General features: G+C 54.8%; 1 protein-coding gene across 7 annotated transcripts in view; it reads right to left on the bottom strand.

Annotated features, from left to right (window-relative positions):
* The window catches only part of TMEM184A (transmembrane protein 184A), a 19,796-nt gene extending 7,372 nt beyond the window's left edge, over positions 1-12,424 (bottom strand). Inside the window, exons 1-9 of one of the 7 annotated variants that reach the window (XM_054251237.2) lie at positions 11,579-11,717; positions 9,750-9,946; positions 9,077-9,197; positions 4,175-4,340; positions 3,698-3,788; positions 3,517-3,592; positions 3,155-3,246; positions 1,929-2,098; positions 363-560 (exon numbers count right to left, since the gene is read on the bottom strand). In XM_054251237.2, coding sequence (XP_054107212.2) covers positions 363-560; positions 1,929-2,098; positions 3,155-3,246; positions 3,517-3,592; positions 3,698-3,788; positions 4,175-4,340; positions 9,077-9,197; positions 9,750-9,844 — 1,009 coding nt within the window. In that variant the 5' untranslated portion in view covers positions 9,845-9,946; positions 11,579-11,717. Of the gene's footprint in view, positions 1-362; positions 561-1,928; positions 2,099-3,154; positions 3,247-3,516; positions 3,593-3,697; positions 3,789-4,174; positions 4,341-9,076; positions 9,198-9,749; positions 9,947-11,578; positions 11,852-12,003 lie in introns of those variants that run through there. The other 6 variants (XM_035289799.3, XM_035289792.3, XM_054251236.2 and 3 more) reach the window with 6 other exon arrangements.

Here is a 12,424-nt window from a genome sequence, read left to right as displayed (position 1 = left end):
GGACCCCTGAGGTTTCAGAGGGGCTCCAAGCAGCGGGGTACACTTTTGGCTGGCCTTGGGTGGGCACCCTGGCCACTCCACAGACTGATGAGAAGCCGGGCAGGCAGGCCACAGGCTGTCCCCACCCTAATGGGGGGCGTGCCTGGCAGAGGATGCCCATCCCCTATCACCATTGGGGTCTGGGACTACCTGGACCCCACACAGCCCAGGTGCCTGTCTGGAGCTGGATGCCCATTGGCTGTCTCCCTGCCCAGTGAGCTGGCATTCCTGGACCTCGAGAATGGTATGGACACAGACCCGGTGCTCCAGCTGGAAGGCAGGGCTGTGTGTTCTGGGTGCCCTGGCTGGAAGGCAGGATGTACCTGGCAAGTTGTCCTTCTTCTCTGCATACACCTCACAGGGGAAGGCATAGCGCAGGGCCACAGAGGCAAAGAGCATCTCCATGCAGATGATGAAGTTTTGGTAGCCAGCGGCCAACGTGCCAGCCCCCAGCCTGTTCCCGCCGATGGTCTCCACCTCTGGGATGACCCCACATCGCTCCAGGATGGCCAGCAGCAGCCCTGCAGATGCCACAGCCACTCAGCCCCAGCCCCCAATGGGGTCTACAGGGGAGGAAGAGGACCCGGGCCCCAAAGCAGCTCCCCAAAGTGCTATGATCCTCTCCGTGTGGTTTCGTCCCGCCCATGGGAGACCGAGGTTCATGGAGCAGGGCACCTCCAAAGTCAGGGATCTCAGCACAGCAGATGCTCAGGAGCCCTCCTGGGCCTGCCCTACTGCTCCAGCCCCTCCCCACTTCCCCTGTACCCACAGGCTTTACCCTGGCTTCCAGCTGATCTGTGCCACAGCTGGGGAAACTGAAGCTCAGGGGGCCTGGGGAAGGGGGCGTGAGATGAATCCCCGGTGGGGGTGTGAGGTGAATCCAGGATGGCGGTGTGAACCCGGGATGGGGGTATGAGGTGAACCCAGGATGGGGGTGTGAACCCAGGATGGGGTGTGAGGTGAACACAGGATGGGGGTGTGAACCTGGGATGGGAGTGTGAAGTGAACCTGGGATGGGGGTGTGAGGTGAACCCTGGATGGGGATGTGAACCCAGGATAGGGGTGTGAACCTGGGATAGGAGTGTGAGGTGAACCCTGGGTGGGGGTGTGAACCCGGGATGAGGGTGTGAGGTGAACCCTGGATGGGGGTGTGAACCCAGGATGGGGGTGTGAACCTGGGATGGGGGTGTGAGGTGAACCCTGGATGGGGGTGTGAGGTGAACCCTGGATGGGGGTGTGAGGTGAACCCTGGATGGGGGTGTGAGGTGAACCCTGGATGGGGGTGTGAACCCAGGATGGGGGTGTGAACCCTGGATGGGGGTGTGAGGTGAACCCTGGATGGGGGTGTGAGGTGAACCCTGGATGGGGGTGTGAACCCAGGATGGGGGTGTGAACCCGGGATGGGGGTGTGAGGTGAACCCTGGATGGGGGTGTGAGGTGAACCCTGGATGGGGGTGTGAACCCAGGATGGGGGTGTGAACCTGGGATGGGGGTGTGAGGTGAACCCTGGATGGGGGTGTGAGGTGAACCCTGGATGGGGGTGTGAACCCAGGATGGGGGTGTGAACCTGGGATGGGGGTGTGAGGTGAACCCTGGATGGGGGTGTGAGGTGAACCCAGGATGGGGCTGTGAGGTGAACCTGGGATTGGGGGGTGAACCCAGGATGGGGCTGTGAGGTGAACCTGGGATTGGGGGGTGAACCTGGGATGGGGATGTGAGGTGAACCCGGGGTTGGGGTGTGAACCCAGGATGGGGGTGTGAGGTGAACTTTGCATGGGAGTGTGAACCCAGGATAGGGGTGTGAGGTGAACCTGGGATGGGGATGTGAGGTGAACTTGGGCTCTCTGGACTATAGCCTGGCATACCCCCACCCCAGTCACCCCACACACCCTGCCAGAATGACAGGAAGATGACGGCTTTGATGGTGAGGAACTTGAGGACAGGCTCAAAGGGCCGCAGGAGCTCCCTGGTGGTGAAATAGAAGAGAAACAGGGCGTAGAGGGCGAGGCTGACGGAGGCGTTGTAGATGAGGGTCACATACAGGTAGCCGCTGCGGACACTGGGCCAGAGAGGAGCTGTGGTCAGGATGGCCCCAGGCCCCCACCACCCTCCCTACCCGAGAGCTGCTGCTGCCACACCCTCGGCCTGGCCCCTACCCACGGTCATGGGCCCTGCAGAGACCCTGGCCCAATCTGATCCTCACTCCAGGGCCTCCAGGAGAGCATGGGGAGCTGGGGGTGGCTGCGGGGCTCTGCAGGGCAGGGCAAGACCACACGGCTGTTCTCCCTACCAGCCCTGCCTCTCCTCATCCCAGGATCCCGTCCTCTGCTCAGGCATCATCCAGGCTGCCTGTCAAAATGCTGCCTCCCAATCCAGTCCACCTGGCCACTACCTGAAGGTCCTCTGTGTGGTGGACACACAGGTGTCGTGCCTGAGTGTGTACCTATGTGTGTGTGTGTGCATGCATGCCATGTGTGCACGTGACATGAGTGGGGTGCATTGTGAGGTGTGTGGACACATTGCATGCATGTGTGAATGTGCATGTGTGTGCATGTGTGCACGCAGGTGTGAACATAATTGTGCTGTGTGCATGGTTTGCACATGTGCTGTGTGCATGTGTTTGCATGTGTGTGCCTGCATGAATGTATACATATGTGTGTGCACATGTAAAAGCACGTGTGTGCACATGTGTGGTGCTGGTGAGTATGTGTATGGACCTTGGCAGGGGTCTTTCCTGTGCCAGGTGGCTGCCTGTTTTCCGGCCAACAGGTCGGGGTGGACTTTGGTCCCCTTAGCCCAGATGCCCTAAATGTCAAGGGAGCCCATGGCGGGGTGGGGGCTAGGGCCATCACTGGCTGCCATGAAGCTCTGGGGTCCTCGTTACAGACACTGGCACCGGGTTGAAGCTTCAATCTGGTGCGTCCTTCGAGGGGAGGTCCAGCCCCCTGGTCTTGGCAGTGCTGAGGTCCTTGTGGAGAGGAAGTGGGTGCCTGTCCTGGGGGACCCCTAGCCCGGCTGGACGCCAAGCCCGCCTTGTGGGGCCTCACTCCTGGGCCCCAGGGGACCCCACCCAGTGACCTCCTCTTGCCAGGTGCCCCCAAAGCTCCAGCCTTACTTGAAGTCCCCATCGTGGTATTTGCCAAATGCCTGGAGGATGATGGTGGTGATGGCCATGATGGGCTTCACCAGGCAGAACTGCAGAGTGGCCTAGGGGTGAGGGCATCTCATTGGCATGGGGCAGGTCCCCCCCGGAGCCCAGGAATGGGGGATGGGGCAGGCAGCAGTGAGCAGCCCCTCGACACTGGGTGGGGTGGCACTGGGTTGGCTAAGTCCAGAAGGGCTAGGGTGGGAGGAGGGGGGGCAGGGCCAGGTGGGAGGGGGGACAGGGCCAGATGGGGGGGGGGCAGGGCCGGGTGGGAGGAGAGCAGGCAGGGCCAGTTGGAAGGAGGGCGGGCAGGGCCAGGTGGGTCCCCTCACCTGCTTGCAGAAGCGCAGGAACCCAATGGAGTAGGTCATGCCCCAGAGGCAGCAGGTGCCGTAGAAGCAGCTGGACCTGCGGCGGGATGTCCGTGAGCTGGCGCGGAAGAAGGGCCCCAGTGCTGCCCCGGCTCCCTGTCCTGGGTGTGTGTGGTGCGGGGGACTGGGGTAAGGGGCTTACTTGATGGGCTTCCCACGGATCTCAGCCATGATGGCACTCTCTCCTCCCAGGTACTGGAAACACAGGCTCAGGAAGCTGTAAATGACAAAGGCTGCAGGGAACACAGAGGGGAACCAGTCATGAGCCCTGAGCTGCACCGGGACCCCATGGCACCCATTGCACCAGGACACGAGGACGCTCAGGAGGGGCGGGGCCTGGCAGGCCACACAGCAAGAGGTTCCCTGAAGGGCCCCATCTCCAGCAGGGCGCCCGAGAGGGTCAGGGTGCTCTGTCAGGGCCCCTCCAGGCCAGGGCAGGTCCACCAAGCCCCTTTCCCGGAGGCTGTGGGGTCGTGTGTTCCAGGCCTGCCAGTGCTGCTAATCCCGACCATTGTAGCAGCCCCTCCAACAGGGACCAGGTGAGTGGGGTGCTCCTGGGGGCTGGCCCTGGGGAGTCTCTCCCTCCGCTCCCCCCAACCTGATGAAGCCCAGGGCTCACCTTCATAGCAGTCTCGCACGGAGTCAAAGTAGACGTAATACTGGTGGTCTCCCAGGAGGAGAAGGCTGAGCCAGGAGTCAAAGGCATAGATGGGCACGATGAGGAGCAGGCGAATGACATAGCGCTGCTCCTGCGGCACAGTGTAGGAGCGCAGGTGCAGGTAGATCTGAGAACAGCAGGAGGGTATGGGTGAGAGCCAGGCCCTCCCGGCATCCCTGCACCAGCCCAGGAAGGAGGTGTGGGTGGGTGCAAGAGGGTTTGGGTGACAGTCGGGCCCACCTGGTAACCCCACACCAGACCAGGTGAGCCAGGAAGGAGGTGGGGATGGGTGGGCACAGGCCACCAGGCACCTTCTATGTTCCTGCATTTTCTAGTTTTCTACAACGGGTATGCTTTTCACTATTAGAATTTTTTTTTTCCTATTGTAATCAGATACATATTTTTATACACATTTACTATAGAAGTACATATAAGTATCAATGTATAAGTATATATTAAATACATATTTCTGGTTACAACTAAAAATAATACACATTGAAAAATTTACTTTTTATGGTTGGGCACCCTGGTTCATACCTGTAATCCCAGCACTTTGGGAGGCTGAGGCGGGTGGATTATTTGAGGTCAGGAGTTCAAGACCAGCCTGGCCAACATGGTGAAACACCGTCTCTACTAAAAATACAAAAGTTAGCTGGGCGTGGCGGTGCATCACTGTAATCCCAGCTACTTGAGAGGCTGAGGTGGGAGAATCGCTTGAACCCAGGAGGCAGAGGTTACAGTGAGCCAATATTGTGCCACTGCACTCCAGTGTGGTGACAGAGCGAGACTCCATCTAATAAAACAAAACAAACAAAAAACCATGTTTCTCAAAAATATTTTTTTAATTTAAATTACTGTTTTGAGACAGGGTCTCACTCTGTTGCCCAGACTGGAGTGCAGTGGGGCAATCTTGGTTCACCACAACCTCCGCCTCCAGGGTTCAAGCGATTCTCCTGCCTCAGCCTCTCGAGTAGCTGGGGTTACAGGGATGCGCCACCATGCCCAGCTAAATTTTGTATTTTTAGTTGAGACAGGGTTTCACTAAGTTGGTCAGGCTGGTCTTGAACTACTGAACTCATGATCCGCCCACCTTGGCTTCCCAAAGTGCTGGGATTACAGGGGTGAACCACCTCGCCCAGCTAAAATTTATTTTTTAAATTGGCAAATCAAATCGTATGCACTTACAGAGTGCAGTGTGATGTCTGGTATGTGTGTTCCTGGGAAAGCGCTGAGTCAAACCCAGTAACATCTCCATTATCTCCCATACTTAGCATTTCTTTGCAGGGAGGACACGGAAAATGTCCTCTCTTAGCCATTTTCAAGCATAGAAAACGTTGTTGTTTATAATAGTCACGGTGTTGTACTATAGATCCTCTTTTTCTGGATAACCTCCTTGGTCATGAGCGAGGGTCCTGTTTGTTCCTAAGCTGGCCACAGGAATGCTCACTCATTGCTTCATTCAGCAGGAGTTTCCAGAGCCTAGTCCAGCTAAGTGTCCAACCCGGGGGACAGAGGGGACATGTCCTGGCCCTGGGCTGGGCAGACTCTCAGAAGGTAGGTTGGCTTTTGCTGTGGAGGTATCCAAAGGACTTGTTCACACACTCCCCCACTGGTGACTGGGAGGGGTGGCATGACCAGCCAGAAGGAGACCTCTCCTGGGGCTGGTGCTGCCTGGCTGGGTGACCTTGACCAACTGCTGTCCTCTCTGGCCTCCGTCCTCCCAGGTATAAAGTGGGGGGTCTAGCCACTCCCAGTCCTGCCTGAGACTCCTCACTCAAGGGTGGTCTGGCGGTGGGTTCAGGGGTGGGACAGGGCCTGAACTGCAGCCCAAGGGGTCTTCATAAGCCCTTTGATTCCTAAGAATTTGTCCTTGGCCAGGCGCCGTGGCTCATGCTTGTAATCCCAGCACTTCGGGAGGCTGAGGTGGGCAGATCACCTGAGGTTGGGAGTTCCAGGCCAGCCCTATCAACATGGAAAAACCCCATCTCTACTAAAAACACAAAATTAGCCCAGTGTGTTAGCACATGTGTGTGATCCCAGCTACTCGGGAGGCTTAGGCAGGAGAATTGCTTGAATCTGGGAGGGGGAGGTTGTGGTGAGCCAAGATCTCGCTATTGCACTCCAGCCTGGGCAACAAGAGTGAAATTCCCTCTCAAAAAAAAAAAAAAGAATTTGTCCCTAGGGGCTGGGCACATGGCTCATACCTGTAATCCTAGCACTTTGGGAGGCCGAGGTGGGTGGATTGCCTGAGCTTAGGAGTTCGAGACCAGCCTGGCCAACAGGGAAAACCCCATCTCTACTAAAAAATAAAAAAATTAGCCAGGCGTGGTGGCACACCCTTGTAATCCCAGCTGCTCGGAAGGCTGAGGCACAAGAATTGCTTGAACCTGAGAGGTGGAGGTTTCGGTGAGCCGAGGTCCTGCCACTGGACTCCAGCCTGGGTGACAGAGTCAGACTCTGTGTCAACAACAAAACAAAACAAAACATAAAAAGAATTTTATTGTTCCCTAGCAACAAATATATTCAGAAACAAAGAAGGAGGTTTCTATACAAAGACATAGTCATACCCCACATGGTGGGACAGGCTGGTCACATCCTGGTGCAATGGTGCAAAGAGCTGTTATGCCACCAGTGAAAACCATGCTAAAAAATACACCTACAGAGGCTCACGCCTGTAACCCCAGCACTTTGGGAGGCCAATGCGGGCAGATCACTTGAGGCCAGGAGTTCAAGACCAGCCTGGCCAACATGGTGAAACCCCATCTCTACTAAAAGTATAAAATGTTGCCCAGTATGGTGGTGTGTGCCTGTAACCCGAGCTACTCGGGAGGCTGAGGCAGGAGAATCCCTTGAACCTGAGAGGCAGACGCTGCAGTGAGCCAAGATCACACCACTGCACTCCAGCCTGGGAGACAGTGAGACTCTGTCTAAAAAAAAAAAACACCTATAGCCAGGGCAACATAGTGAGCCCTCGTCTCTAGAAAAAACTTGAGTCTTTGTGTATCTTTGGATATACCGTTAGGTTTTGGCTGTATCTTTTGATTTGGGGATTTAGTCGATTTAAATTTAGGGTTACTGCCATTTGATGTTAACTGGCTATTTTATCCATTCGTTGATGTAAATTCTTCTTTATGTTGATGCTCTTTACTTATTGGTATATTTTTAGAAAGGCTCATACTGGTTGTTCCTTTCTATGTATAATACTTCTTTCAGAAGTTCTTGTAAAGCAGGCCTGGTGGTAATAAAATCTGAGTACTTGCTTGTTCATAAAAGATTTTATTTTTCCTTCAATTGTGAAGCTTAGTTTGGCAGGATATGAAATTCTAGGCTGAAAGTTCTGTTCTTTAAGTATGTTGAATATTGGCCCCCACTCTCTTCTGGCTTGTAGGGTTTCTGCTGAGAGATCTGCTGTAAGTCTAATAGGCTTCCCTTTATGGGTAACCTGGCCTTTCTCTCTGGCTGCCCTTAGTATTTTCTCCTTCGTTTCGATCCTGGTGAATCTAACGATTATGTGCCTTGGGGTTGCTCCTCTTGAGGAATATCTTTGTGGTGTTCTCTGTATTACCTGGGGTTGAATAGTGTCCTGATTTGCTAGGTTGGGAAAATTTTCCTGGATAATATCCTGAAAAGTATTTTCCAGCTTGGATTCATTCTCTCCATCACATTCAGGTACACCAATCAAACGTAGATTGGGTCTTTTCAAAACAAAGTGTTGGAGAAAAATTTACCAACTAAATGGAGAGCAAAAATAAATAAATAAACAAAAAGCAGGAGTTGCAATTCTCACATTTGATAAAATAGATTTCAAAGCAACAAAGATACAGTGGTAAAAGGATCAATGCAACAATAAGAGAGATCTTAATACCCAGATACATAAGACCCATAACGAGATTTAGACTCAACGAGACAGAAAATTAATAAGGATATCCAGGACTTCAACTCAGATCCAGAACAAGTAAACTCAATAAATATTTATAGAGTTTTCCATTTTAAATACACAAAATATTGATCGGCCATTATTAATACCCATTTTTAGAATGAAGCAATATTCCTGTTCTCTCTCCCTCTTTTTCTTCCTCTTTTCTCCTCTCCTTCTCTCCTTTTTTTACTTTTCAACACCCTAGTTCCTCACCTCTACTCAATACATTCCTCTGAACACCTGATTCCTTGTGATTCTCCCGTCCCACTGAAACCTCCAAAAAAAAAAAAAAAAAAAGAAATATGTACAGCTACTGTAAAAAAAAAAAAAAAGAAAAGAAAAAATTTAAAAATTAGCCAGGTGCAGTGGCTCACACCTGTAATCCCAGCAGTTTGGGAGGCTGAGGTGGGAGGACTGCTTGACCCCAGGAGTTTGAGATCAGCTTGGGCCACAGAGTGAGTTGCCATCTCTACAAAAGATCAAATAATAAAAACTAGCCAGGTGTGGTGGTGAGCATCTGTAGTCCCAGCTACTTGAGAGGCTGAGGTGGGAGGATTGCTTGAGCCCAGGAGTTCTGGGCTGTAGTGCGCTATGCCGATCGGGTGTCCACACTAAGTTCGGCATCAATATGGTGACCTCCCAGGAGCGGGGGACCACCAGGTTGCCTGGTGGGTGAACCGGCCCAGGTCGAAAACAGAGCAGGTCAAAACTCCCATACTAATTAGTAGTGGGATCACGCCTGTGAATGGCCACTGCACTCCAGCCTGGGCAACATAGCAAGTCCCCATCTCTTTAAAAAAGAAATAAAAATTTTTAAAGTTAAATAAATGTAAAAAACATTAAAAAAGAAAAAAAAATACACCTGTGTAAGGAAATGTTGTGATACAATGCAGCATTTAAAAATTAAGATGATAAAGTAGGATCTCAAATTATGTTAAAAATACCTGGTAGGCCGGGCATGGTGGCTCACACCTGTAATCCCAGCACTTTGGTAGACCGAGGCAGGAGGATTGCTTGAGCCCAGGAGTTTGAGACCAGCCTGGGCAACATAAGGAGACCCCATTTCTACAAAAATAAATAAATACAAATTTTAAAAATACAAAAAGTAACCAGGCATGGTGATATGCACCTGTAGTCCCAGCTACTCAGGAGGCTGAGTTGGGAGGATGGCTTGAACCCAGGAGATGGAGGCTGCAGTGAGAAATGATTGTGCCACTGTACTCCAGCATGGGCGACAGAGCGAGACCTTGCCTTAAAAGAAAAAAAGCCTGGGAAAAAATGTGGGGGATTATAGTGTTCGCCTTTAAACCTTTCTAGACTTTCCATGTTTTCTTTTTTTTTTTTTTAATTAAGATGGAGTCTTGCTCTGTTGCACCTGCTGGAGTACAGTGGCACAATTTCAGCTCACTGCAACCTCTGTCTCTCAAGTTCTAGTGAAAACTTGCCTCAGCCTCCCGAGTAGCTGGGATTACAGGCGTGTGCTACCATATTCAGCTAATTTTGTATTTTTACAGGGTTTCCCCATGTTGGCCAGGCTGGTCTTGAACTCCTGACCTCAGGTGATCCACCCGCCTCAGCCTCCCACAGTGCTAGGATTACAGGCGTAAGCCACCTCACCTGGCCGATTTTCCATGTTTTCCGTGAGGACACAACATAATCACAGGGTCTTTGAGAGGCAGCCGAGCCTGGGAGCTGGGCGCATGGGAGCTCATGGGGAAGGCTTCTTGGAGGAGGTGCCAGGAGTGGCAGCGGCGGGAGAGCAGAGGCTATGTGCACCTGGCTGCTTGGGGTGCAGCTCAGGAAGTTGGGGGAGGCTGGCGGCAGGAACAGACTCTTATCAGTCACACACTCCCCCACTGGTGCCTGGGAGGGACGGCATGACCAGCCAGCAGGAGACCTCTCCCAGGGCTGGCACTGCATGGCTGGGTGACCTTGACCAGCTGCTGCCTTCTCTGGCCTCAGTCCTCCCAGGTAAAAAGTGAGGGGGTCTAGCCACTCTCTGTCCTGCCTGAGACTCCTCATTCAAGGGTGGTCTGGTGGTGGGCTCAGGGGTGGGACAGGGCCTGAACTCCAGCCCAAGGGGGGATCTTCACAAGCCCTGTCTGGACTGCAAGCCCCCATGATGCTGAAGCCAGGCTATAGCCACACATACACAGCCAGTTTCCAAAATTACAGTGCAAAGATAGCCTCCTCCGGGAAGCCCTCCCTGATGGTCTTACAGGAAGGGCCTGCCTCCATACCACCTCCCTGACTGCACACTCCAGGCCCAAGCTCATACACATCTACCTTGGGTTATCTAGTCACAGCTCACTGCAGCCTCGAACTCCCGGGCTCAAGCAATCCTCCCACCTCAGCCTCCCAAGTAGCTGGGATGACTGGTGCAGGCCCCACGACCGGCTAATAAACAGCTCATAAATTGTACCTAAGATGCTGCCTTGGAGGCTCGTGCCCATGTCCCTGCCAGCCAGTCTCCTGGTAGGCCGGGTGCAATGGCTCCTGCCTGTAATCCCACCACTTTGGTAGACTGAGGCAGGAGGATGGATTGAGCCCAGGAGTTTCCTGATGGCCCCCAGCCCGGCTCACCTATGGATCCATTCCCTATGCCAGTGGCACGCAGGGAGCAGCTCTGCTCTCAGCCAAGCTCTCTGCAGCCTTCCTGGGCTCCCAGTGCCGCCTGAAAGCCGCCTCTCCACAGTGGGGTCAAGGGCTCTGGACAAACCCCTGCCCCCGCCGCACACTGCCCCGGCCTCTCTTCGTAACCGAGGCTCTCGAGCTGGTCCCATCCCTGACCCCTTGCCCTCTCTGCCCAGCCCCTGCCCTTGGCCATCACTTCCTCCTTGCCTCTGCCTGGCCCTTCCTTGCCACAGTGCCTGGCTGCTTCTCTACCTGGGGACTACTCTGGGTGGGGGGCTGTGTGCAGCTGAGGGCTTGGGGAAGTTGCTTCTTGCCCGTCTCTCTCACAGGAGTCCTGGTCCCTCTAGCCAAGCTGCAACCTTTGCTCCCTAGCTCTCTACGGAGCAAAGTTCAACCCCCTGCCAACCCCCCCACCAGCCTTCTCCAGGGTGCCACACCTCTGGAGGGAGAAGGCCCTTTCCCCTTTCCAGATACATGAGCCTGGGAAAGACCTCTGGTCTCTCTGAGACTCAGTCTTCTTGTCTGTGAAATGGGACCACACCGCTGACCTCAGTGAGCTGGGTGAGGAGCCTGAGAAATAGCTGGGGTTGCCTGGTGGGCACTCTGTACTCAGCCTGGCATAATTCCCCATTTTCAGGCCCAGCTCCCACATGCCACATCTTGGGGAAAGCCCGGCCCCTCCCCCTGTGCCCTGGCCCGATGCCACTTCTGACAGCCTCTGTAGCAGGAGGACCCAGGGGGGGCCAGTTGAGCCACAGCCACATCCCTTGGAGACTGGGGTCCTGAAGGAGGCTGGGGGCAGGAGGGCTTACCTGGTGGCAGGTGAGGACCAGGGCAGTCCACACGAAGATGCCTGAGACTCCTCGGGCCAGCGAGGAGGTGAGGAAGAGCCAGGGGGCCCGCTGGGAGCCATTCCCCATGTGGTCCATCTGCAGCCCAGCTGGCACGGACGGCAGGAGGCAGGGCTGTGGCCAGGTTGCTGACACCAGGGGGACGTCAGCTGTCCCCAGGATCCCTGAGACATTACTCATCTGAGGAGGGAGGGAGTGAGGGCAAAGGTGCTGGTGTCCGGCAGCAGGAAGCAGCTGGGGAGGGACGGGACAGTGAGATGGGCGCCGAGGCTGAGCCACCCACCAGGCCACGCCCCCACACACATGGACAAGGCCCAGGTCCCTCCCTGCCCTGAGCTCAGGTACCCAGGCTCACCCACCAGCCACCTGCAACCTGGGGGCCCTACCTGGATTCCCCCTTGTAAAACCGGCTTCCACCTTGGAGTTGCAGGCTTGCAGGGAGCCTGCTTCTGAGGGGACAAAGACTGTCTTCCAGTGGGGCAGAGGAGGGGGAACCCCTGCCATCCTGCCTGCCTGGGAGCTCTGGTGAGTGGGCACAGGCCAGCACTACCTGCCCCAGCAGGAGGGAGTGTGCAGCCACCCATGGAGGAGCGGCCCTCACCAGCTCCCCAGGACCTGCCTGCCCGCCTGGGAGCCCAGCTTTGCTAGTGTTCTTGGCAGACCCAGGCGCCTGCTCTTCCCACTAACCTACTGGGGGTCTGGGTCCACCCCCTCCCACACTCGAAGTCCAGTCTCCTCCTCTCCCTCTGGCCTGCAGTCATAGGACCCAGCTCTACCTCTGCTGGCAGGAAGCACCTGGCCCAGTCT

This window comes from Callithrix jacchus, chromosome 2 (assembly GCF_049354715.1).
Source record: "Callithrix jacchus isolate 240 chromosome 2, calJac240_pri, whole genome shotgun sequence".
Lineage (NCBI taxonomy): Eukaryota > Metazoa > Chordata > Mammalia > Primates > Cebidae > Callithrix > Callithrix jacchus.
The sequence above is the reverse complement of the archived record's forward strand: the minus strand, read 5'-3'. Positions and strand labels throughout refer to the sequence as shown.